The sequence below is a fragment of the Arvicanthis niloticus genome, chromosome 6 (assembly GCF_011762505.2).
Source record: "Arvicanthis niloticus isolate mArvNil1 chromosome 6, mArvNil1.pat.X, whole genome shotgun sequence".
NCBI classification, from domain to species: domain Eukaryota; kingdom Metazoa; phylum Chordata; class Mammalia; order Rodentia; family Muridae; genus Arvicanthis; species Arvicanthis niloticus.
In genome coordinates, this window is record NC_047663.1 from 35,065,810 (window position 1) to 35,093,588 (window position 27,779).

Genomic DNA, 27,779 nt, shown 5'->3' on the forward strand with positions numbered 1-27,779 from the left:
GGCAGAGGCAGGCTGATCTCTGAGTTCAAGGACAGCCAGAGCCACACAGAAAATTCTCTTAAAAAGCAAAAATACAAACAGCAATGAAGAAGGAGGAAGAAGAAAGAAGGGGGGTGGGGGGACAAGTACTCTTAACGGGTTGAGCCATTTTTCCAGCCTCTGGCCTAAGACTCAATCATCCTGCCTCAGCCTCTCTAGAATTACAGATGTGTGCTAACAAGAAAACCACTGAACTCAGGTCTCAAGTAACCACTGAGTTACATCCCACTCTTGTTCGTTTTTTATATTTGAAGATAGTATCCAGCTTGAATTCATTCTGTAATCCAAGCAGACCTGGAATTTACAATTCTACTGCCTCAGCCTCCAGAATAGCTAGGATTACAGACCTGTACCCTCAGGCCTGATATAAATGTTCTTTAATTAAATACCTATTCTATGAAATAACTTGCTAAGGGTATAAATCTCACCAATCTATAGTAACTTTTCCCAGCATACGATCAACCATGACCAATTGTGGCTGTGTCATCAATTAGATAAGTGCAAAATAAGTTGAGACCCAATGTAGTGTAATTGATCCTATTTTCCCAGATACATTTTAAAATACTGTACTGGCAGGATTAGATGTTTTAGTCTCAATGTTTGTAAAACAGAGTGTTTTACCACCTTTCCAAAAGCTGCTACTTGACCCAGCAAGGTGGCTTAGTGGGAAAAGGAGCTGTCACCTTAGTTCTCTCATGGTGGAAGGACTACTCCCTTACATTGTCCTCTGCCTTTACACGTGTACCCACATGCACACAAAACAAGTAAATGCATAAAAAAATAAATAATGAGATAGGGTCGGGTGCAGCAACCCTTGCCTGCAGTTGCAGCTAATCAGGTGGATGAAGCCAGAAGACTGCTTGAACCTAGGAGTTTGAAGACAGCCTGAGCTAAATACTGTGAGCCAATCTGTTGTTGCGATTAAGGGAATCAAACTCCTGGCTTTAAGGGAAGGCAGATGCAAATAGATCTCTAACCCTATATATAGTGAGCTCCAGGTCAGCCATGGTTACATCGTGAGACCCTGTCTCCAAAAAGAAGAGAGAGACATTAGGATTGGGGCAGGGAGGGAGAGAGGGAGGGTGGGAGAGAGGGGGAAGAGAAGGAGGAGAGAGGGAGAGGGAGAGAGGGAGGGAGAGAGAGAGAAGAGAAAAAGGAGAGGAGAGGAGAAGAGAGGAGAAGAGAAGGAGAGGAGAAGAGAAGGAGAGGAGAGAGGAGAGAGAGAGACCCAATACTTAGAAGGCAGAGGCAAGCTGATCTCTGTGAATAAGAGGCCAGCATGCGGTCGACACAGTGAGACACCCTGTTTCAATAAACAAACCAAACCCGAACCTTGAACATGCTTGGAAAGTGTTTTACAACTAAGCCACAGACACAATCTTTGTGGTTAATTACTTTGCATAAAATATGATCCACAGCTGGGCATACCTATAATCCCAGCACTCTGTAGGATAAGGTAGAGAATCAGAAGTCCAAGGCTTTATCCTCTACTACATAGTGAATTCAAGCCCAGACTGGGCTACATAAGATCCTATCTCACAAAACCAAGACCCTGACCCCTTAAAACGTGGTTCCTACTGTATGCCTAGTTTGTAATGTGAGAGCTGAAAAAGAAAAATGGAAAAGTTAGTTTCTAGTCTTTATAGGAAATGATTTAGTTGTCAGTTTCCTTATTTTGTACTAGGGCTTGAATCCGGTACGATCTACCAACTAGGCTATGCCTTCCAGCCCTAAGTTTCTTACCCGAACTGTACAACTGTACGTAACAAGTTCGAGGCATCGGTAACAATTCTTCGCTTTTCCCACAGAAGGGACTAGGACCTGCCCTGGAATCCTCCTTTGATGCACATTTCCCAGTTACGTCAGATTTTCCTGAAGGCTATCCTGGCTTGACAGCGTTTTCGAGAAGCTTAGGGACTTCCAAAACAAAACCAACCAAATAAAACCACTGGCAAGCTTCCAACCTCTTGTCTCAGGATCTTAGAAGAACCTGCGCGTGGGACCACAGCTGCAGGACGCCCAACGCTCCGCGCCGCAGCGCGCCTGCGTATCGCAGCCCCTTTGTTGCTCGGGCGCCGGGATCGGGCTGCGCCTGCGTGCTGAGCCCGCACGAACAAGTGCGCTGCGCCGAGGGCACCGGGTGAGGGCGAGCAGACCTCGAGCAGCCGCTGGCGCCGCGGTCGTTGCCACCATCGCTGCACAGCCGGGGTCTCAGGCCCAGAAGGCGGTGACTGAGGATGTCGTCCACCGCAGCTTTTTGCCTTCTCTCTACTCTGGGGGGGTATTTGGTCACCTCGTTCTTGTTGCTTAAATACCCAGCGTTGCTGCACCAGAGAAAGAAACAGCGATTCCTCAGTAGGCACATCTCTCACCGCGGAGGTGAGATGGGTCCCCAGAACCGGAGGGCCGGGATGGGGAAGGCTTCCTAGCAGGAGGTAGAGGGTGGGGATTCTGGAAGGCTGAGGAAGAATGGGCTCCTGGAACTGGAGTGCTTCCTCAGATGAGTCGTCCGGAGGGGAGGGAAGGAAAGGGGTCTCGAGTCCCAGTCCTGGTAGGCGTCTCTGGAGAGCTCGGGTGGCAGGGCTTCTGTGAGGAGGGGGAAGCGCAGGATGAGAGACAGAAGTGGGGCGTTCCTCAGCCGATGGAAGGATGATCTGGAGGTCCCTTCTTGGCAGCCTGGCACAAAGCCGGTGCAGATCCAGGAGACACCCCCAGGGGGAAGTAAGAACAGACTGCTTGGAATAGGCTAGTGGCTGAGTCCGTGGGGAAGAGCTTGGGCTCAGGCAGAGCTGAGGATCTGCGAGTACCTGGAGCGAGCTGAGGAGTCTGCGATGCCTGGTGACCTGGCCCACGCTCCACGCATTTGTAATTGAGCTCTGGAGAGAAATGTCTTCAAACCAGGGACGTTTTCCAAGGTCACAGAGCTTGGACTGAAGTGGAACGGGGAACTTGGAGGGTTCTAATTCTGAGGACTCCAAACCTAGCACCTGCGTTTTTGTCGTTGTTTATTTTGAGTTTTGAACAGCACTTTTTACCCCAGCAATGGTTAGTGGGCTTCTAAAAGACTAAAATATAATTTCGCTTATGATCAGTCAGTATTATTTTTAAGATAAGTTTCTCTTGCAAAAGTATATTGCTATAAGGGTTGAAAAGAGTCCAGTCTGCCTTATGATTTCCTAAAACAGGCCACATCTTTGCTTCTTCGTTGCCATTTAATAATGCGGCTTCATTACATCTCAATCTTAAGGTATAAAATATGAAAATTTCCGGTCACTTTAAACCGAAATTTTCACTTTAAAATTTTCTTTAGGGTGAATATGACACCAGGTTAAAACTGCTTGAAATGTACAGTTCAGTGGTAAACTCTATAGTCTAAAATGATGGAATACCATAATGACTTTGGGTTTTAGATTTTTCAAAGATGGGATCTTGCCATGGTCTGCTGGCTGTTCTACAAGTCATTATGTAGACCAAGCTGGTGGAGAACACTGCCTCCGCCTTCCCAGCACTGGGACAACTGTGCTGTGACTATGACTTCTATTATGACAAACGTAGAAATAAATACATTCTCATTCTCTCTTACAATTTTATCAGTTCAAAGCAGTTTCCCACTTTTTGATTGATTGTTTTTCTTTCAAGACAGAGTTTCTCTGTGTGGTCCTGACTGTCCTGGGACTCACTCTGTAGACCTGGCTGCCTGCTTCTGCCTCCCAAGTGCTGGGATTAAAAGCTTTCACTACCATACCCAGCTGCTGGTGATTAATATGTCTGTGTATAGGTGTATGGTGTGTTTGCCCGTGAGTGTAGGTTCATACATGCTACAGAACATGTGTTGAGGTCGGAGGACAATATCACATGTTGGTCCTTGTGTTTCACTGTGTTTGAAATGGCTGGATTCACCAGTAAGCTTGAGTGGGGGCTAGGGGATTCTCCTATCTGGCCTCCCATCTACCAGTAGGGGAACTGGGATTACAAACCAGATGCTGGTTCTACTACTTCTGGCTCCCGCACAGATTCTGGGGATCTAAACCAAATGATTTACCTACTGTGCTATCGATCCAGTCCAGCCCTTGCCATTTTTATTGTTGAGGTGTTTGTTTTGGTTTGGTTTTGGGTTTTCGTCTGTTTTTTGTTTGTTGGTGTTTTGTTTTTAAACTAGTCTTACTGTGTAGCTCAGGCTGGCTCTAAACAGAACAGCCTTAATTTGAGATGCTCCTGCCTCAGGCTCCCTGAGTGCTGACATTTGCAGGTATTTGTCTCCATCAGTCTTCCCTTTGAAGATTGTTCTTTTGTGGCTGAAACATGTCATATTATTTTTGCACTGGTTATGTAAACAATACAATAACACACTTTATGCCATCATGTATGTATATGAGAGTGTTAATGATAGTATAATGGTGGCCAGACAATAACTACAGTGTTGATTCATAGACAGAGCACCTGAAAGATTATTTTAGAAGGAGCTGGGCCAATATTGCTTGCCTTCAATAGCATTTAAATCTAGATCACGGCCTGGGAGATGGACAGAGGCACCTGCTGCCGATTCAGCCAACCTGAATTGAGTCTGAGGGACCGCACATGGATGGAGAGGAGAGCTGACTCCTACAACTTGTCTGACTTTCATGCACCTGTGTGCACACACACAAGATAATAAATGTTTTTAAAAATCCTATGTAAGGATGCAAAAATGCGATGTTTCCTTCTCTTATCCTATCAAAGACGAACTGACCCCAAACAATTAGGAAACATAAAGGAGGGAAAGTGAATATAAACAGAAAACATAGGGACCTGGGAGATCGTCACTCAGTTAAGAGGACCTGAATTGATTCCCAGAACCTGTGTGTGGATGCTCATGTAGTGTCAGCGCTGGTGAGGTAGGGGCAGACATGTCCCTGGGGCTCTGGCCAGCTAACATGGTCTATGTGTGACTTTAAGGCCAGTGTGATATTCCATCTTTAAAAAAAAAAAAAGTGTTAGTACTTTAGAAATGACACGCAAGGTTTTCCTCTGCAGACAAATGCCCACACACACACATACAATAAAAGTATACAGTGAGACAATAAATAAAATGAACAGTGTTGCAGTCCTAGCACTGTGGAGGCTGGGGTAGGAAGACTGTAAGTTTGAAGCCAGCCTGGACTGTATGGTGAGATGGCTAAAGAACAAAAACAACTGAGAGTATAGGCAGGAATATCCGGAGTTCAAGGCCATCCTTGACTGCATAGTGAGTTGGAAACCACTCTGTGGTACAGAGCAATAATTGGTAAGATGGCTCAGTAGGTGAGGGTGTCAACTGATGATCTGAATTTGACCCCTGAGATTCACGCTGCTGCTGCTGCTGCTCCTTCTCCTTCTCCTCCTCCTTCTCTTCCTCTTTCTCCTTCTCCTCCTCTTCATCTTCTTCCTCTTCCTCCTCCTCTTCCTCCTCTTCCTCTTCATCCTCTTCCTCCTCCTCTTCCTCTTCATCTTCTTCCTCTTCCTCCTCCTCTTCCTCCTCTTCCTCTTCTTCCTCTTCCTCCTCCTCTTCCTCTTCATCTTCTTCCTCTTCCTCCTCCTCTTCCTCCTCTTCCTCTTCTTCCTCCTCTTCCTCTTCTTCCTCCTCTTCCTCTTCTTCCTCCTCTTCCTCCTCCCCCTCCTCTCCCTCCTCCTCCTTCTTCTGGTTTTTTTGAGGCATGATTTCTCTGTGTGGCCCTGGCTATCCTGGAACTTGCTCTTTAGACCAGATTGTCCTTGAACTCAGAGATCTGCCTGTCTCTACCTTATGAGTACTGGGCCTAAAAGCATGTGTCACTACTCTCTGGTGAGAAGAGGAAACTTTTTTAAATTACTTATTTTATATATATGAGTAGGCTGTCACTCTCTTCAGAGACACCAGGAGAGGGCATTTGGATTCCATTACAGATGGTTGTGAGCCACCATTTGGTTGCTGGGTATTGAACTCGGGACCTCTGCAAGAGCATTCAGTGCTCTTAACTGATGAGCCATCTCTCCAGCTCCGGAAGAGGAAATCTTAATTGAGAAAATGCCTGCATCAGATTGCCAGTAGGCAAGTCTGTAGGGCACTTTCTTGACTAATGATTGACACGGGAGGGCTCAGCCCATTGTGGGCGGTGCCACCCCTGGGCAAGTGGTCCCAGATAGTATGAGAAAGCAGGCTAGGCAAGCTTTGAGGGACATGTCAGTAAGCAGTCAATGTTCCTCCCATGGCTTCCGCTTCAGGTTCCTGGCCTGCTTGGATTCTTGCCCCGCCTCCTTCAGTGATGGCATGTGTATTACCACCTGACTTACAAGAAATAATGTGTAATAAAATTTTTGAGGAGCTCAGGAAATGGTACTTGCCTAACATGCATGAAGTCCCAAGTTCCATTCCCAGAGTCATATAAGCCAGGTATGACAGCACATGCTGTAATTCCAGCACTGTCACACGGGGACACAGAATTTCAAAGTCATCCTGAGGCACATAGTGAGTTCAGGTTCAAGACCCTGTCCAGAAAACACAGAAAAATCATTTTGCTTGTACATAGACTTGTTTAATTGTTGATCTGAAAACTGTAGTTACTTATTGGGAGAAACAAAAAAAAATTAATTAGGCTGTTTCTGTGAGTCACATTATTATTTGAGAGAAAGTGAATCCTAGTAGGTTCACAGGGGAAGCCTTAGCACTAAATAATTCCTTGGAGAGGAACACTGTTTCTTAATTAGTCCCTCAGTTACCCTGCAGGCTTCACCATATGAGTGTAATCTGCAGGCATAGCCCTGGTGCAGTTTACCTCCTAACTTTACAGCAGACAGAAGAATATGGAAGCCGTTTACCTATACAAGGGACTATCTGAATAGCAGTACAGCAACATCAAAATCTGCAGCATAGTTCATGGTAAGGAGGCAGGCTCACAAAGACTGTTTCTGTGGCTCTAGCTAACGCTTTGTTTGGTTGGCAGTTTGTTTTGATTTGGAGATGAGATCTCACTATGCAGTAATCTGGGCAAGCCTCAAACTCACAATTCTCCCTTGGCTTTATAAAGCTGAGATTACAGTCAGGAACCACCAAGCCATGTGCTGACCATTAAAGTCCTTAGGGAAAGTTAATTAACTCACAAGATGGTTGTGAGGATTTTAATGAAATACACTGAATGCTAAGTGTCCTGTCTGCACAGGCCCTCCCATATACTGCAACCTCCCTACCCTGACCCACATCTCCAGGCCTCTTGACCACCTATGCAGTATTGGTGATAGCTAATCTATTTAGTCAATTAATAAGGTTTTAAAGTTAACACATGGAAGGCAGGGGCAGGAAGACCCCTGTGAGTTAGAGGTCAGCCAGAAATATATATTAAGACCCTGCCTTTAAAAGAAAAAAAAAAAAAGGAAGAAGATCAAGATCATTCTTGGGATACCTGAGACATGTGTGTGTCTCATATTTATGTAACAGCATTCTGTTATCTGAAATATCTAAAATTGGAAACAAGCTAAATGTGGATGTAATAAATCAAAGCATAGTGTTATAAAGAAGGCTATCATCAGACATTTTAAAATGGCATATGTCCATTAAGGAAATTGCCCACCATTTTTACGTTTAAAAAAGCAAATTATAGCCAGGCATGGTGGTGAACATCTTTGATGCCAGCACTCAGGAGATAGAAGCAGGCAGATTTCTATAAATTCAAGGCCAGCTTAGTCTACATAGTGAGTTCTAGGACAGCCAGGGCTGTGTATCGAGACCCTTGTAAGGATCTGAAAATCCCTGAAGGAAGTCCTCAGGCTCAGATAGTATGCAAAGACAAAGAGCGTTTATTCTGCAGAAACAACCAGCATGTGAGGGTCAACCATTCTTTAAACTGGCAACCCCAGACAGAGGTGCACAGGCTTTTTATAGGGAACAAGGGGAAGGAACACTCTAGAAGGATTAGGTAATATAAAATTTCATTGGTGGGTGCTAGGGGTCACAGGTGGTCAGTGGTCTGCATTCCTATGTCTTGAACATTTAACCATAGAATGAGCTAGGGTTGCCCATCACAGATGGCCCATTCTGAGTTAAGATACTTCCCCTCTCCAGGCTGTTCTTTGGGAGGGGGTTTTATGACCTTGTTTCTGGATTTTATGGTCTGTTCCTGGAGTTGGTGCCTTGTGGCCTTCTTTTTGAAATCAAGCCTGGTCCTTAAATGGAGACAGATGGGATTTATGTTGTCCTTTCACCCTGTCTGGAAAAAAATTAAATGAATAAATAAAAGCAAAAATTATAAAGCCACTTGTAGTGGCATATGCCTGTGGTCCCAGCACTCAAGAGGTGAAAGCAAGAGGCCTGGGAGCCATAAGGTCATCTTTGGTTACATAGTAGGTTGAGACCCAGTGAAATAGATGGACAACCTGGGTTTGGTGGTCCACACCTTTAATAATCCCAGCACTCAGGAGACAGAGGCTGGATGATTTCTGGGATCTAAAGCATATGCTACTACACCTGGCAATTGGCCTTTTTATGTATAAGGAAGATCGTGTAGTATTTGTGCTTATCTTTGTGACTGGCTTATTGCTCTTAATATATTCTCCAAACTCATCAATTCCTCTCTAATGGAAGCACTCTTACCCCTCCCCCTAAATGTTTATACACAGCTGTTCAAGATACAGAACATTTCTAGATGGCTGGCACAATGGCTCAGCAGCAAAGGCACCTGCTCCCAGTTCTGACCACCTGGACTTAATTTTTGGAACACACATAGTTGATGGGAAAACTGTACACTGCATGCAGGTCCATACAGGCGTGCGTGCGCGCGTGCACACACACACACACACACACACACACACACTAAATGATGTAGTAAAAAGGTTGGTTTTTTATTTGTTCGGTTGTTGGTTTGGTTTTTGAGGCAGAGTCTCTCCATGAAGTCCTGGCTATCCTGTGCCTCACTATATAGACCAGGCTGTAATCAAACACTATATTTCTGCCTCCTGAGCACTGGGATTACAGGAGTGTGCCACCATGCCTGGCCCTAAATGTAATTAAAAAATTTTGCTAGAACATTTCTAGAACTTCATAAGCCCCTGTTAGCTGAGTAGTGTTGGTGCATCTTTAACTCTTCACCCAGGAGACGGGAATATTTGGAGTTTGAGTCCAACCTGGGCTACATAGAGATCTTATCAAAAATGCCCTTGTTCCCCTTCCCAATTTGTCACCCTTTGCCCCCAAAAGTAATCTTGACTCTTCCGGCATCTTCAAAGTGTGGTCTGTGACTTCTGGGTGTCCCGTATACTCTTATGTCAGTCTGCATGGTCAAAACTGTGTTCATAAGCCGCTGTTTACCTCCTCACTGTGGTATGTCTTCACCAGTATTGGTGAATATGTCTGGGTATGCAGCTCAGTGCTGCTGTGTGTGCCTTGCATATTTGGGTTCAATCTCTACTGTCTCCCTCCCAACTTAAAAAGCACCAGTGGTTAAAGTGTCTGCCATAGCACGAATCAAAGTCATATATTAGCTGCCATTGCATTCCTCACTATCATGTAAGCACAGGGTTGGTTTTTTTGTTTGTTTGTTTGTTTGTTTGTTTAAAGATTTATTTTATGTACATGGATGCTCTATCTGCATGTACACATGCATGCCAGAAGAGGGCATCAGACCCCACTGTAGAGGATTGTGAGCCACCATATTTCTGCTGGGAATTGAACTCAGGACCCCTGGAAAAGCAGCCAGCACTCTTAACCACTGAGCCATCTTTCCAGTCCTGTAACCACTGTTTTTAAAAGTCTAACACCTATGGACTTTCTTATTCATGCTGGATATGGTAACTCATACATGCTAAGGCAGGTGGATTACTAAGAATCTGAGTGCCAGCCTAGGCTGCTTTGTGAGTTTCAGGCTAGCCTGGGCTATAGAGTAAACTCTTATCTCCTCTTTTTCCTGTTGTTGTTGAGAGAGAGTTTCTCTGTATAACCCTGATTGTTCTGGAACTCTCTTTGTAGACCAAACTGGCCTCTGATTCACAGATTTCCACTTGCCTCTTCCCTCCTGAGTGCTGGGTTTAAAGCTGTACACTACCACGACTGGCTAAAACCCTATCTCAAAATAAATAAAACAAAACAGTGATAAAAAAAAAAAAAAAAAAAACCAGTCCCCTAAACCCGAAAATTGGGGCTGGAGAGATGGCTCTGAGGATAAAAGTGCTTGCTGGGCAAGGGTAACGAATGTGAGTCTGAATCCCCAGAACCATAGACAAGCCAGCTGTGTAGACGTAGAGTGTGTCTGTGATTCCAGAGCTCCGTGGAGGAAATTAGAGGCAGAGACAGGCACTCCAGGACTCTAGCCTGCCGTAAGCAGTGGGGAACAACGGACAACCCTATGCTGAGGCATGCAGTCTCCCTTACGGACACACAAACATGCACACACACATGTGTGCTTGCAAATACAACCCCTGAAAATTACTGAGTGTGGTATAATCACAGAATGTGGAAGGTGGAGACAGGATTACATAGGAGTTTGAGGCCAGCCTGAACTATGTGAGAACGAACGTCTTTTAAAACAAGGGGGAAAATCCTGAGAGTTCCAAGGACAATGTGACAGAAACCCAAGTCTGCCATGGTTGGCTTTCTGGGTCTTGTGGCTGATCACAGGTTAAGCTTTGACACCCTCAACTTCCTGTGGCTTTCACCTTTTCTTCCACCTGTTCGGTGAAAATTCGGCATGGCATTGCTGTTCAATCTCTTCAACTCTCCACTGCGCCAGCAGCTTTCTCCTGTGGCTCTCCCTGTAGCATTTCCCAGGCTTTACTCGGTGCCTTTCAAATGGGCTGTCGCTGTAAGCTCTTCAGAGCTGCTCTCTGAAAGGCCGCCTGACCTGAGAAGATTTTGAGTGTTAAGATTTTTATGACATTTGGATTTACAGAATCTGAACACATTGCAGTGCCTGGGGTAGCTGGGCTCTGAGTAGAAATGAGGCCTCTCAGCCTGCATCGTGACCCTGCGCGCTCTTTATAGTTTCTTATAATGCTAACAGTCCTTAGCAGCATGCCAGCAATTGAAAAAATCATTTATCCTAAAATGGATCCTGAAATAAACTGTTTTAAAATTTAGACATCAAAATTCTCAAAGAGGGAACTTTGAAGTTGTTTTAAGTATGCCCATGATCCAGGTGGAGATAAAAGAAGCTCAGATGAAGGAAAGAATTTTGGGTTGAAGTGACAACTGAATTAAATAGCCACTCATTTAAAGAGGGTTAGCTTTGTTTGTTTGTTTGTTTGTTTGTTTTTAAAGGCTATATGCTGTAGCCGAGGCTGGCCTCTAACTCCTGGGTTTTGTCTTTGTCTTCCAAATTCTGGACCTATAGACATGGGTTACCATGCCTAGTTTATGGTACCATACAGTACTGGAGCTTGAATCTAGGACTTTATACAAGTTAGGCAATCTGTTAACTGAGCTGTATCCCCAGCCCCCTCCCCCCCCCCCAAGAGGTCTCTGCAGGAATATCAGTGACCTTCATGGACAGTGAAGGAACTGTCACCTGAAATCCCTTAAATACATATATACATATTTGTTGATTTAAAAAAAAAAAAAAAAACTGCCAGGCAGTGGTGGCGCACGCCTTTAATCCCAGCGCTTGGGAGGCAGAGGCAGGTGGATTTCTGAGTTCGAGGCCAGCCTGGTCTACAGAGTGAGTTCCAGAACAGCCAGGGCTACACAGAGAAACCCTGTCTCAAAAAATGAAAACAAACAAAAAAAACCCTGAAAAACAGAATTCTACCCACCACACACACACACACACACACACACAGAGAGAGAGAGAGAGAGAGAGAGAGAGAGAGAGAGAGAGAGAATAATCAACATGACTAGTAAATGAACTTTACCCTCCGTGTTTCCACAGGTGCTGGAGAGAACCTGGAGAACACAATGGCGGCCTTCCAGCAGTGAGTACACAGGAAGGCCCTCTCTCTCTACAGCCTGTCACTGAACTGATGATTCACAGAGGGACACAGTGTATATGTGCCGCTCACTTGCAATAGCTGTTTCTCTAAAATGCCTTTTTGATAGTTTGAAATATTACAAAGAGTGTTTGGCGTCTGTGTAATTGTGAAAGTAGTCCAAAGAGACTTGGTTTCCAGAGCTAGAAGCGGACATCTGTGACAAGGGACAGACTGTGTAATGCTCATTGGTCCAGTGAGACAAGTGCCCCCCTGGCTGTTGCTCAGGCACAGGACTGTGCGGCTTTGTACCCAGTAGTTTCTGTTGAGCAGGTTCCTGCAGTTCTTGGGATCCTCTTGTGTGCTGATGTTGTTTAATAAAATATGTTATTGGTTTTGTTTATATGAATTTATATTTCATACAGAGGCCTTTTCAAGGCTTTGTGGTAGTAGTGGGAGCTGCAGAAGACACTGGTTAGAGCCCTTGTTCTTTGTCTCAGAGCTCATGTTTACCATCAGCCTGTGGTCCTCTCTCTGAATACCAAAGCGGGCTATGAAGCAAGGCCAATGATGGGAAGATATTACCTATTTAAATTAATGAGAAATTTTTTCTAATATAATTTTAAGCCATTTTTAAGATGGGGTGGGCCTCTCTCTCTCTCTCTCTCTCTCTCTCTCTCTCTCTCTCTCTGTTGACAAGGGTGGTCTCACACCCTTGGAAACAATTTGATATGTAGCTAGAGCTAATCAGAAGGGTTTGCTTGTCTGCTATGCTGGAGATTGAAGCCAGAGCTTCCTTCATGCTAAGCACACACTCCACGGGCCGAGGTATGCCCACATCCCAGCAGAATTTGGTCTAAGTTTCTGCTTTTCACCATTCAGTGACATCTTAAAGATTATTTTTCTTCTTGGAGGTAGCTCACACCTTCCTTCCTGGGGAAGCACTGGGGAAGCAGAGGACGGCAGCTGAGTGACTTCCAGACAGTTATATGGCAACGATAATAGGTGTGACTTCAAGAAGGACTTGATCCTCAGTTTGTGGCCCTGCTGCCAGAGTTTGGGGAACCAGGAACTTGAGTGATAGCATCTCAAACAGGGGAGTATAGCCAAATATGTTGGAATTCCCCTGTATCCAAACCTCTCTCTACTTGAGCTCCATTCCCCAGTCAGTAGTCAGCTTCAGCTAAAGTGCTGCCTGCCTCTGTACACAACTCCTGAGTTTCCTGGGAGGGTGATCTTTGCTCTTATCCTGAGGATTAGAAATGGTGTCTCAGCTGCCAGTGGTGGTGCATGCCTTTAGTTCCAACACTCAGGAGGCAAAGGCAGGTGCATCTCTGAAAGTTGGAGGCCAGCGTGGTCTACAGAGCAAGTTCCAGGACAGACAAGGCCACACAGAGAAACCCTATCTTCACAAACAAACAAACAAATGTTGTCTCAACAAATTTCAAAATAAAACCTACACAAAAATCACGGTTCATGAAAGATCCTTCTGTGTGGCTTATAAAATGCTTTCACAGAGACCATCTCTGTAGGTTCTGAGAATGGCAGAGGAAGACTTTTTCCCTCCCCTTATTCTCTGACAGTTTGCTTAGGCTGTGATACTCATAGCTCTCACGAGTTGGTCGCTAAAATAGAATTGGAGCAGCATACCCCTCGAACAGGATGTTAAACAGGTAAAGGAGACAACCATCCTTTGTGGTGAGCATAGAACCTAAAACTAAAGAATTATACTGCTTGAATACAGAGTGAACTACGTTCTTGTTGAGACGGGTTCTCATAGACTAGGCTGCCCTTGAATGGACATGTGTCCAAGAGTAACTCCAAACTGACTCTCCTACCTCCACCTCTCAGTGCTGAGGTTACAGTCATGTACCACCACACCCTGCAAAACCTGATTCTTAAGAGCTAATAAAACTAGGTTATTAAACTGGGCCACATAGGTAAATACCCAGAGGACACTGAGGTACTTATATGCATGGGCAGGAGAAAGAAGCAAGTTATATTAATAATACCTGGAAGTGTAATACGGCATATAGTCAAAACAATTAAGTCAGTGCCCTGACTCTCATAATGTGTGTGTGTGTGTGTGTGTGTGTGTGTGTGTGTGTGTCAAGTCTCAACTTGCCATCTAGTTGAAACTGGCCTTGAACTCCTAATCCTCCTGTTTTTAGGACATAGGTGTTGAGATTACAGATGTGCGTCACCATGCCTAGCAACTACCTCCCTCCCTGCTTCCCTCCCTGTCCCTCCCCCTCTCCTTCTCCCTTACCTCCCCTTTCTCCTGCCCTCTGTCTCTTTTGAGACAGGGTCTCTCTTACTTAGTTCTTGCTGCCCTGGAGCTCTCTCACTATCCAGATCAGACTGGCCTTGAACTCACAGAGATCCCCCTGCCTCTGCTTCCTGAGTGGATTGCTGAGATTAAAGATGTGCGCTACCATGTCTGGCTGATGCATCTGATTTTAATTATATGTTGTCTTAGTTAGAGTTTTACTACTGTGAACAGACGCCATGACCAAGGCAACTCTTATAAGAACATTTAATTGGGGCTGGCTTACAAGTTGAGAGGTTCAGTTTATTATCATCATGGCAGGATGATAGCATCCAGACAGGCATGGTGCAGGAGGAGCTGAGAGTTCTACATCTTCATCTGAAGACTGCTAGCAGAATACTGACTCCAGGCAGCTAGGATGAGGGTCTTAAAGCTCATACCCACAGTGACACACCTACTCCAACAAGGCCACATCTATTCCAACAGGGCCACACCTTCTAATAGTGCCACTCCTTGGGCTGAGCATATACAAACTATCACATATGCACACCCAATTATGCATAGACATAGTTTATTAATATGGGACTCTCCCTAAAAATTCACTTGAGGACATGGTTTTGCTTTATTGTGCATGTACTCAAAGCTGAGTCTTTCCTGAACCATGTTGTGTCAGGGATGCATTTGAATAGAATATACTCAAGTTTGATGGTCATTAAGGGGAAGAGAGCATATACATGGAACCCAATGCAAGTAGGGGTTAGAGAATGATAGGTGTGGTGTGGTGTGTGTGTGTGTGTGTGTGTGTGTGTGTGTGTGTGTGTGAGAGAGAGAGAGAGAGAGAGAGAGAGAGAGAGAGAGAGAGAGAGAGAGAGAGAGAGATTGAGAGAGATTGATTTTTCAGGTGAAGGAGCTAGGCTTCCAAATGAGAGGAAAATGGGGTGTGCTCCCCAGCACCCCAGCCAAGTCCGGTTACTAAACTGTTCCCTGTATAAACCTACCTCCACAGCTTACAATGAACCTAGGCTGCTCTCTGTATATCCTAGGTTGGACTCACACTGGAGGCATTCTTCTGTCTCAGCTTCTCAAGTGAGCTCAGGTGTGAGCTACTATATCTAGCCTTCCTTTCCATAGTGAGTTTTGCTGTTGAATGTCCACTTCTATACTTACTAGGCATTTGTGATTCCTTATTACTGAGAAGCCCTACCATGCACAGTTTCAGCCGAGACTCTTCAGTTTGATGTGGCTCTGAAGCCTTCTGTTGTTACACTTAGTTTAGTGATTGAATTTTATCTCTATGGTTTTTACATATTTTTATTGTTCCATTTCTGTGTCAATTTCTGAGACGAACTTCTTTTGTTCATGTATTACTTTCCAAAGTCATTCATTCATTCACTCATTCATTCATTCCTTTCTCTTTCTTTTCATTTTCTGCTCTTGTTTTGTTTTATTTTTAGACAGGATACCATATATCCTAAGCTGGCCTAGAACTTCACCCTACATAGCTGAGGGTAACCTTGACCAACTCTGCTAGGACTGCGTGCTGGGATTACAGACGCACTCTAGCTCACCTGGTCTTCCCTTCCTTTACTGTCTCTTCCTACATCTCCCTTTCTTTGGAATCCATTGTTGTTTTGCATTCCTCACTCTGTAACCTTCTGCCTCTTCCTCCCAAGTGCAGGGTTCCAAGAATACACCACAAGACCATCCTAAAAGTATGTTTAATCAAGATGATTAAAGCAGCCACTTTGTCTTAAATCTTGATACTTTTGTTTGATATGTGTGGAAATAAAGGCCACAAGAAGGAAGTCAGCTTGCCCTAAGTTACACTAAGGTATCAGGAACTGCCACCCAGGTCTCTTCGTTTCTGGTCAAGTACTTTTCCCATTATATTGAAATGTCAGGATTAACCACAGCTGCCCATGGAAGAGACAGCATGATCCACTTATTATAAGTCACAACACTTGATAACTTTCTATTATAAGATTACAACCTCACATTGATGAATGATAAATGTGACTGGGCTACTTCAGTGTCATGGGATACTTTGGATTTTAAAATTAGAATTTTCATCTCCGATACATGTACAGTAAATGTTTACCAGGTTTCAAAGTGCCGTTTTCTTTTGTCTCCAGTGCAGTTACCATTGGGACAGACATGTTAGAACTGGACTGCCATATCACAAAAGATGAGCAAGTTGTAGTGTCACATGATGGAAACCTGAAGAGGTCAACCGGGGTCAATGTGAACGTCTCTGACCTCAAATACTGTGTAAGTAAGAATAAACTAATATCATTGTTTAAGGGTAATATTTTTAAGGCAAAAGAGAGCCAGACGTCACTTCATACGTAACTTTTGAAAAGGATGCCGATTAAGCTGGAGTAGTGGCTGCTCACAGCTATAACACCAGCACTTCGGTAGCAGGAAGCATGCCAAACACTTGAAGCCACTCTGGCTCCTGTCTCAAACAGACAGATAAACAGGGGGTAGAGAAATGGCTTCATGGGTGAGAGCACCGGCTGCTCTTCCAGAGGACCCCAGTTCCATTCCCTGTACCCACGTGGGAGCTCACAGCTGTGTGTAACTTCCGTTCCAGGGGATCTGACACACTTTTCTGCCCTCTGTAGGCACAGGCAGGTAAGTGGTGCACAGACACACGTGCCAGCAAAAGACTTTCAAGACAGGAAGAAAAAACCAAGTGGGCAAATCAAACTGAGTTCCTAAAGAATGACAGTGATTCAAATAAATGTGAAAGGAGAAGGTGTTGGTGTGCCTTGGTGTCCACCGAGGGCTTGGCACAGTTCAAATGCATCTTTGGGGACCGGCTTCATCTTCTTTCTTTAGACAGAGTCTCATGTAGCCCAGGCTGACCACAAACTCCCTGTATAACTGAAGATAACCTTGAACTTCTGATAATTCTGCTTTCACTTTCCCAAATGCTGGCATCATAGGCACACATAGTCGTGCCCAGTTTACAGACCCCAGGGCCTCATGCATGCCAAGCACGTGCTCTCAGCTGTGCTACGTCTCCAAGGTTTCGATAAAATTAGCCATCGTCAAATATGAAATGACATTACAATTCAAGTTGTCTATTTGAGTCACGTTTAATATAGGAATTAGTTTAGCCTTGTAGTGTAGGAAAGCATCGTTTAAAACCTGCTCAAGGACCAGCACTTGGGAGGCAGAGGCAGGCAGATTTCTGAGTTTGAGGCCAGCCTGGTCTACAGCCTGAGTTCCAGGACAGCCAGGGCTATACAGAGAAACCCTGTCTCAAAAAAACCAAAACCAAAACAAAACAAAACAAAAAACAAAAACCTGCTCAAGGACCAGCGAGATGGCTTAGCACATAGAAGTGATTGGCAGGAAAGCTTACACCTTGGGTTTGATCTCCAGAGCTTAGTTTAAGAAGCCAGATGAGGGACTGGAGAGCTGGCTCAGTGGTTAAGAGCACAACTGCTTTTCCAGAGGTCCTGAGTTCAGTTCCCATCACTCACATGGCAGCTCACAACTGTCTGTAATTCTAGTTGCAGGGGATCCAACACACTCACACAGACATATATGCAGGGAAAACATCAATGCTTATAAAACAAAAATAAATAAATCATATAGATAAAAGGAAAGAAAAAAAATGGATGAAGTACTGTGCATTTGTGATCCCAGCACTCCTGCCATGAGACGGGAAGTGAAGACAGCCATCCTGAGCACATGGGGCAACAGACACCAAGGGAGACCCTACTTCAAAACAAGGTAGAAGGAAAAAGCTGATTCCCAGAGATTCTTTTATGACCTCCAGGGGCCCATGCTCACACACACACACACACACACACACACACACTTTTAAAAATCTAGTCATATGAAAAAAATTTTAAAGAAAGAAAAATGTGGGCTAGCAAGCTAACTCAGTGCACAAAGGCATTTGAGACCACGCCTGACAATCTTGAGTTTCATCCCTGGGATCTGTTTGGTGGAAGGAGAGAACCGACTCCTGCACTATGTTCTCTGTACTATATGAACGCACTGTGTTACATTTGTACTCTCTCACACATGTTAAATAATGTAATTTTAAACAATGTAACTCATATAAATCATGTGAAGAAAACCAGTATCATGCTATAATCTGTTGCTATACTCTGCTGGTTTTCTACAGTTTTATATAAGATAGAAATTATGTATATTGTGTTTCAAATACTTCAATGTAACGGGTGTGATGGCAAATGCCTATAATTACAGCACTCAAAAGTTGTGCCTCTACTTAGCCTGGTGTTGCACACCTTTAATCCCAACACTCAGGAGGGAGAGGCAGGCAGATTGAGGCTAGCCTGGTCTACAGAGCAAGTTCCAGGACAGCCAGGGCCACACAGAGAAACCCTGTCTTCAAAAACATAATTAAGATACCACTACTACTACTAACAATAATATAAATTTAGGGCCCAGAGAGATGGCTCAGTAGTTAGAAGGTCTGAGTTCAGTTTCCAGCCCCGACGTTATCCAGTTCTAGGGCATCCAACCTCTCTTAACTTCAAATCTCTACTCACACATATGTATGTGCACACACACATACACACCTACATATAATTAAAAATAATAAAAACAAATATTTTAAATAAGCCACAGAGGAGGCCAAACATTAAAATATATATAAATTTAAGAAGTACAGATTTCTTGTACCTGGTGTATAAGTCATCATGTCACGAGTTTGCCTCTGAAAGTGCTAATGGATGCTGTGTTTAAATGTATGATATGTCTTACTATTTCTTAGAAAATGTTTGTCATAGTTTGAGACACTGAAGCACCTTCTGTTTGAAGAGCTAACCATTTTTTATCATGTCTTTTGAAGGAACTCCCACCTTACCTCTGCACACTGGACGTCCCATTTCAGAGAGGTAACGCTTCTCTTCTGTGGTTTAAACACTGACGTGAAAGTGTATTCACTAATGCTGAGAATCACAGTAGTTTTTTTTTTTTTTTTTTTTTTTGTTTGTTTTTTTTTTGCTAATAGTATTGCCCTGTAACTTAACCTCTGACCTACAAATCTAAAACCTTGATTGATGACCAATTCTAAGACTGATTGGCCCAAAGACTTAACTGTATCACTGTGCTTAAATTCTCTCGACAACTGATTGAAGTCAGAGTACTGTAATAATTATATGAATTTAGTTTCCTAGAGATACTTTATACTTTGGTGGGATGGGGGTGGGGAGCAGGGTGGGTGTCTTGAGATAGTCTCAGTTTGTATCTCAGCTGGCCTTGGATTCACAGTGTATCTCAGGCTGGCCTCCAACTCATAGCAGTACTCCTGCCTCAGCCTTCAGAGTGGTGAGGCTTGTAGAAACAAGGCCTCCTGCCTGATTGCTTTGCACTTCTCCATTTCTTTTATTTTTCTGTTTTTTTTTTTTTTTTTTTTTTTACCTCAAAAGTCTGAACTTTCACAGCATTGCCACTAGTTATAGTAGTTGTCCATTATAAATATAATAAAGGAGAAATAAATAAATAGAATGGGCCTCTTGGAGAGCACTTGCTGATCCAGCATTTGTTTGTATCTGTGGATGTGTGTGTGCACACACTCGTGCACCTGTGCTGTTTGCGCACACATTTGTGCGCCGTGGTGAGCTTGTGGACCTGAGAGGACAGTTGAAGCTGCTCTCCTTGTAGTTCTGGGGTTCACACTCAGGTCGTCAGGCTTGGCGGGAATTGCCTTTACGAACAGAGCTACCTCACCAGCCTACAGATACAGTCCTCTTCTGCAGCCCAGACTGAACTGGGATTTACCATGTAGCCAAGGCTGGCCTCGACCGAAGAGCTTCATTTCCTCTGTGCTCCACCAGGTCAAGCTTCTGAGTAGCTTATACGGTGAACATTAAGCCTTGTCAGTTATATAATTTGAAGATATTTCTACCATGTATAGGCTATCAGTTACCCTGTCAGTTCATTTATTCGTTCATCCATCTATCCTCCCTCCCTCCCTCCCTCCCTCCCTCCCTCCCTTCCTTCCTTCCTTCCTTCCTTCGTGTGTGTGTGTGTGTGTGTGTGTGTGTGTGTGTGTGTGTGTGTAGCGGAGATCAGAAGATAACTTGTGAGAGTTGGTTCTCTCCTTTCACCATGTAGTATTGAACTATGGCCATCAGGTTTGGCGGCTTCTGAGCCATCTCACAGGCCTCAAGGGATTTATTCATATCCATTTTTAAAATACTGTGAGTACCACATGAAATCGATTTTAAATCAGCCAGTATAGGGCTGGACATGGGGCTCAGTGGTAAAGCACCTGTTGTGTTTGAGTTGAAGGCCAGGTGTGGTGCTTCAGACCTGTAATCCCAGCACTGGAGACTGAGGCAGGTGAATCGCTGCAAGTACACCACCAGATTGTAATACAAAGTCAGACTCTTTCTCATAAATTGCGTAAGTTGGGGCTGGAGAGGTGGCTCAGCAGTTACGAGCTCTTGCTGCTCTTCCAGAGAACCTGGATTCAGTTCTCGGCACTCACTGACTGCTCACAACCTCAGCTCCAGAGGCTGTGAGCCCCTCTTCTGAGCTCCAAAGGCTCCTGCACGAATGTAGTGCACACTCAGGCATACACAAATATGCATAAAATAAATTTTAAAATACTCTTTAGATTAAACACCAAAGGCAGGGTGGGTAGGCTCAGAGAGCAAAAGGAAGGTAAATAAAAGGGGAAAAAACCCTGAAAGTTCCTAGGTGTGGCAGTCGACACCTTTAATTCCAGCACTAGTGAGGCTGAGGCTGGCAGATGTCTTTGAGTACCAGGCCAGCTAGGACTACAATGAGGCCTTGTCTCAAAAGATACAAATGAAGGGCTGGAGAGAGAGCTTAGTGCTTAAGACTAAAGTTTGGTTTCCAGTACTCAGACTGGTTGGCTCAAAGTCTACCTCTAGCTTCAGGGGATTTGATGCCTCCTCTGGCCTCCCACAGACAGACAGACAGACAGAGTAGAATAAAAAATAATAGAATAAAAATGAAAAGTCACCTATTTGTAAGGTATGTCTTAATCAAACGTAAGTTTGATTTGTCTCTCCTTACCCTTACTCTACTCTACATTGGTTGGAGGAAATGCTCTTTCCATTCTGTAATTTAGATTAAACGTTCTGGGTCTCTATCACTACTAGATTGGATTTATGACAGTTAAGATGTGAAGTTTCTAGCTGCATCTGCAACACAGTGGGCTCAGCAGGAAGACCTCAGGGTCAAGCCCTCCCTAGGCGAGAAAATGGAGTTCCAGGTCAGCCTGGCAGGTTACTGCGACCTCACCTCAAAAGGAGAGAGAGACCTGTGTCCTTCCGGGTGGCTCAGTGTAGAGGACTCGCCTAGCAGTCCCTGAAGCTCTGCTCAGTGTGTGTTTGTGTGTTTTGGTTCTTTGAGGCAGGGTTTCTCTGTTAACAGCCCTGGCTATCCTGAACTCACTTTGTAGTGTAGACTGGTCTCGAACTCACAGAGGTCTACTTGACTCTTCCTCCTGAGAGCTGAGACTATAGGCATGTGACACCAAGCCAGTATCTCTGTTAAGTGCAGAAAATAGTAACTGAATGTTTGTGCTTTTCATTTCCCCCCGAAGAGCACTGTCAGACTCCACACATCCACCATCACCATCATATGGCATAGAACTCACTGTGTAGACCAGGCTGACCTCAGATTCACAGAGTTCCATAAGCCTCTGCCTCCAGAGTGCTGGGATTAAAGGTGCGGACCATCATACCTGGCAAGGCTCCACAAATGTTAAAGAAAAAACAAATCTTTGGGATTAGAAATCTTGCTCAGCACCGAACAAACTGAACGTGAGGTACAGGCCTTTCTAATTCCAGCTTGGTGATAGGTTGGGGAGAGCAGGAAGACCACACATGCCAGTCAGAGTTCCATGAGACTCTGTTTCAAAAAAAAAAAAAAAAAAAAAAAGAAAAGAAAAGAAAAAATCCTTTCTTTTTTCCTGGTGTTATGTCTTCTCATAAAGTCTTAAACTTATGAAGGTGGAGAGATCTCTGAAGCTGGCTAGCCCTGTTTTCCCTTAGAGAGAAGGAAACTGAAGCCACAGAGATTAACTTGATCAAGGTCATATAACAAATAAATATCCAAGCTAGAACTTGACACTGTTTCCACCTTACCAGGCCAGTGCTCACAGACGGTCCTCGCCTCCCACTGAGCCTGACTACTGTTGAAAAATATCAGACAAGTGTAAAGAAATTTTTTTAAGTTTTTGGTTGTTTTTGTTTTGTTTTGTTTGTTTTAAGACAAGATCTTACTGTGTAGACCAGGCTGGCTTCAAACCAATTAATCGCCTCTGTCTCTTGGGTGCTGGGATTAAATAAAGGGTTGACCTACCAAGCTCAAGAATAAAAACAAAAATGAAACCGAAACTTTTATCTATATTGCATTTAACTCACAATTGATTTTAGACTATTGAAAGTTTTGGGTAGGCGGGGGCAGGTAGCTCCCCAAGCCTGATGTGCATAGCAGGTTCCAACCAGCTAAGGGTTTAGACCCTGCTGAGCCATCTTGCTGGCTCTTTGCTCTCTGTTTTCTCTGGCCAGCCCAAGCTGCTTTACTGAGCACCTGCTTCCTCAGGCCCCTGCATGCTGGGACATGTGTGATTCCCAGCTGTGTGTATCATCTGTCTAGCGTAGTTTTGTCTGTTTGACCTTTGCTTGTGTCCCGTGTGTATCTTACTTGGATATGGACATCTGTTGCTTCATGACAGTTCATCTGAATGGTCGTTTTCCATACTTAACATCACTGTCCAAATAGAACCTCGTGCCATGACCGGAACTGTCTGGATTTCTGTGTTATGAAATGAGACAGCCTACAGCCACATGTGTTAGTTGAGTTTGAGATATGGCTAGCACAACTGAGAAACTGAGTCAAAAAGAGATTGCTCGGTTGTTTTAAGTGCTTGGTGCTCTTGCAGAAGACTGGAGTCCAGTTCCCAGCACCTACATGGTTGCTTGCAACAAATTGTAACTCCGGTTTCAGATCAGATATCCTCTGACCTCAGATATCCTCTGAGATATTGCATGTGGTATGCATATATACATGCAGGCAAAAAAAAAAAAAACAAAAAAACCACACACACACATAAAGAATAAATCTAAAAAATAGGGGGGTTTTTTTGGTTTTGTTTTTTTGGGGGAGGGTTGTTTTGTTTTTGTTTTTAGATTACAAAGTTACTTTGGAGTGTGCCCCACAGGAACAAAAAAATGATTAGGAAGGGGTAAACCCCAAGAGTGCCCAGGGATGGTGACAGGAGGCCACTTGAAGGAGAGGAAGCACAAAGGGACCCACTGCAGGAATGCCATCTGTGCTGGGGCCTGTGGGCACTATTCAGGAGACTGGAGAAGGGCAGGCTGCTTGAGGAAGTTGGACACAAAGCTCCAGGCTCCCCCTCCTCATGCTTTCTTCTGCTGTGGCCATGAGATCTCTGAGTCTCTCTGCTGTCTGGTAGCAGCTCTGACCTGCCCCTGCTGTGTCCTCTGGCAGGATCTTGTGCAGCCCAGGCTGACTAATCCTACCCACTTCCCAAGGACCTTATAAGGCTCCAGGCATGCGCCACAGCAGTGGGCTGATATGAAACCTATTTACTATTTAATTTTTTTACTGTTTAATTTAAGCGCCCCCTTGCAGCCAGTAGCTACTGCTTTGAACATCACAGAGCTAGAGTATGGTAACAAGTTTCGAGTTGTTAGTAACAGAAATCAGTTTCAATTATCTTAAGGCAAGAAATAAAATACAGGGGATAGAGAGCCCAGCAGTTAAAAGTATGTATTGCCCCTCCAGAGAACCAGGTTTCTGTTCCCAGCACCCATGTGGGACATTTCCACTCCAGCTTCATGAGAACCAACACTACACATATGTGCATAAATAGATTTAAAAATTAAAAATAGATTTACTAGCTAGAGTACCAGTGAATTTGACATTAAATGTTGTCAAATCCAGAGATACAAAGGACCCCTTGCTCCATCCCTCTATCTACTTCTCTTTGATGTCTACATTTCTTAAGATGGCATTGATGCGCCCTAACAGAAAAGGTTTCTTTTTTCCTTTCTTTTGTAGACAAGGTCTCATGTAGCCCAAGCTAGCCTTGAACTTGCTCTATAGCCAAAGATGACTTTGAATTTCTTGATCCTCTTGTCTTTATCTCTCAAGTGCTGGGATCACAGGTACACACCACCATGACCAGTTTAGGCAGTGCTGGGTTCTAACCCACAGCTGGGCAGACACTACCAACTTAGCCTAAGTTTTCCACATTAACGAATGATGTTTAGTTTTTTTGTTTGTTTGTTTGTTTGTTTTTGTTTTTTTTATGTGTCTGACTGTTTTCCCTGTTTGTATATACATGCCTGGTATTTGTATTTGTGGAGGCCAGAAGAGAGCATCAGATCCCCTAGAACTGGAGTTATGGATTGTATGAGTCACTCCCATGTGGGTGCTGGGAACTAAACCCAGGTCCGCTTCAAGGACCCCTGCAAGCAACAAATTGTTCTAACCATCTCTCTAGACCAAGCTTTCCATTTTTAAGTGTAGGGTTTTTTTTTGGGGGGTGGGGTGGGGTTGTTCTTATAATCTATGTAGTCTGTGATCAATTTAAACTCAGTTGTAAGTGCTAGAACCCATCCCAAAATTGCAGTTTGTTGTCATGTTTGGTTCTTGTTGTTTTGAGACAGGCTTTCTCTGTGTAGCCCTGGCTGTCCTGGACCTCACTCTGTAGACCAGGCTGGCCTCAGACTCAGAGGTCTGCCTGCCATGACATGGTCCATCTCAAGATGTTTTAAGACCGTAAATACAGAATGATGAACTTAATTAAGTTCATGACTAAGAAAGCCAGGAGTTATCTACCTTCATCATGGCTGATTCCAGCGATTCATTCAATAAAATTCTTTCTGTTTGATCTTTTGGATATGTGTTGTATCTCTTAGTTTTGTTTCAGGGACTTTATTTATTTTTATTTATTACATGTATTTATTGTAGAGACTAGGGGTAGGTGGTCAAGTCTGTGTATGAAGATAATGTGGGACTCAGTCCTTTGCCTCTGTCATGTGTGTCTGGGAAATAACTGTCAGGCTTGGCAGCAAGCACCTTTATACACTCCACTCACAAAATTTCACTAGAACAAGAAATCTATTAAAATAATGCCTACGATTAAATGAGGCCAAAGCGTCTGCAAGGCTTTCCACAGCACCCATTCCCGTCGCATCAGGTAACCTTGTGAGAAAGTTTCCTTCATTTCTCGCTGTAAATCAAATCACTTGAGAATAGTTAGGGTGACCCATTGGTGATCATGAACCTTTGTAAATTGTAATACAGTAAGATGTAACATTCCAATCACACAAATTTTTTTTTAATTTTTAAAGGGGTGTGTGTGTGTGTATGTGTGTGTGAATACACTGTCACTGTCTTCAGACATACCAGAAGAGGGCATTGGATCTCATTACAGATGGTTGTGAGCCACCATGTGGTTGCTGAGAATTGAACTCAGGACCTCTGGAAGAGTAATCAGTGCTCTTAACCACTGAGCCATCTCTCCAGCCCTCCACACTGAAATTTTATTCCCTCAATATCTCCAACTGAATCTCCTGTTAGAATCCCGGCTTGTCACAAATCAGCTATTACATTAATTAACTATCTCACTTTTATTATGTTCAGTCCAAAGTTCTGTAGAATGCCTATGCCATTCTAATAAAATCAGTTTCAATTTTGTTATGAAGCACCAGTCCAGCTGTAGCAACAGTGGCTCTTGGTGCAGTAATTCCCATAACTACCGCAATAACCAGTGAGTCATCCGACGAGTTCTTAATAGTTTCAGTGAGCCTTCGCACTAGAACCATCACGGGTAGACCTTGCCATGGCCTCAACAGCCTGTTGGTAACCAGACTGCTGGCCTTGCTCTGAGAATGTATGAACTTTCAGAAGTGATGTTTAAGGAATGCTAGAATTAACACAGGCATAAAGAGTACAGTGTTCACAAGTGATACTGTAATTATTAGGGTGCCATTGTACAGTCCCTTTCCGTAACAGGTAAGGTAGTGGTACACAGGCTACAAAGGGTGGACTCTGATTTAATCTAAAAGATAAAATATACTTACCATCATTAATGTTTAACCTTCCTTTCCATGCTTTAAGAAGCACTTGCTAATTTCTACAAATTTGTTTGAACTGAATTGCTAAATTTTAATAGAGGACTTGACATCCCAATTGCACGCCATTGAGTTAACATTAAGGGTAGAGTGGATTTCTGTGAACTATACTGCCATGTCAATTCTGAATGAGAATTTAGCGAAGCCATGAGGAGTCCAATCAATGACGTGTCTGTCTCTGTGGGAGATAGTAACAAGCCCTGGACATTGTTGCCCGTGTAGCCAGTCAGATTCTTTGTTGGCAACACACATCTCACAAAGAGGCAGATGTGTGGAACTAGTAGCATCAGTCTCCTGTCCCTGAAAACCAAATGCATGGAGCATATAAAAAATAGGAAATCTTGGGCAGTATTAACTGTAGATAACCACACTTGAAGAGCTGTCCTTGTACTCCCACAGTATAATGTATAATTTCCTTACACTCCTCTATAGGTTCAGCAGGTCCCTGGTGGTGATAAGGATCAGCCAAGAAGAAGCAGTAACCATCACAAGGATACTCATATCTCCCCAACTTAACTCCTGTGTTAATTCGAGGATTGGGAATATGGGCCTGATATGTATGATTGGTCCCTGTTAGCTGTTCAGTTACCATAGACAGCACAGCAGGGAACAAAGCTGTCGATGGTATCCGTAATGTTTGGTTTTCTGTAGAAACAACCATAACAGCAGGCCCAATCTTAACACCTTTGCTGGTTTCTAGTCTAATGTTACAGCATCCTTGCAGTACACAGGCTCACTCAGTTCAGCAGTTTTCCCACAATCCAATGCCTTTTAGAGGCTGTTATCCCTACTTCATTAGCATTTAAAAAACTTAAAGTTAGCCGGGTGGTGGATGTCCCACGCCTTTAATCCCAGCACTTGGGAGGCAGAGGCAGGCAGATTTCTGAGTTTGAGGCCGGCCTGTTCTACAGAGTGAGCTCCAGGACAGCCAGGGCTACACAGAGAAACCCTGTCTCGAAAAACCCAAAAAAAAAAAAAAAAAAAAAAACAAACAAACTTAAAAGTTAGTAAAGTTAGTAAAGCTGTGTGCAGTCTAGTCCTGGGAGTCCTCACATCCCAGTTTTTTTTTTAATCTCTTTTAGAGTACAATTAGATCTTTCAAAAATTGTTTGATGCAGTTGCATGAATAGCAAGGTTAATTCTGAATTATCAGGAATAAGTTTAGCAGTTTTAATCTGCAATACAACCTCTTTTTCGTATTGAGAACCAGTAATTATACTAAGATTCATTAAAGTCTAATAAAACCATTAGGATGGCATACAGTTCTGGCTTTTGGACTGAAATACATGGACCTGGAACTACTTTACATATGTCTTGTACTTTATAGCCAGCCATTCCTCTATGGAGCCTGCTGAGCTTTTTTTTGTTTTGTTTTGTTTTTTCGAGACAGGGTTTCTCTGTGTAGCCCTGGCTGTCCTGGAACTCACTCTGTAGACCAGGCTGGCCTCGAACTCAGA

At 43.8% G+C, this 27,779-nt stretch overlaps 1 protein-coding gene across 1 annotated transcript in view; it reads left to right on the plus strand.

Annotated features, from left to right (window-relative positions):
* Positions 1–2,146: 2,146 nt before the first annotated feature.
* Positions 2,147–27,779, plus strand: part of Gdpd1 (glycerophosphodiester phosphodiesterase domain containing 1) — a 36,222-nt gene continuing 10,589 nt past the window's right edge. Inside the window, exons 1-4 of the mRNA XM_034506326.2 lie at positions 2,147–2,418; positions 11,886–11,928; positions 16,324–16,459; positions 19,026–19,071. Of these exons, the coding sequence (XP_034362217.1) occupies positions 2,277–2,418; positions 11,886–11,928; positions 16,324–16,459; positions 19,026–19,071 (367 nt within the window). The 5' untranslated portion in view covers positions 2,147–2,276. The remainder of the gene's footprint in view (positions 2,419–11,885; positions 11,929–16,323; positions 16,460–19,025; positions 19,072–27,779) is intronic.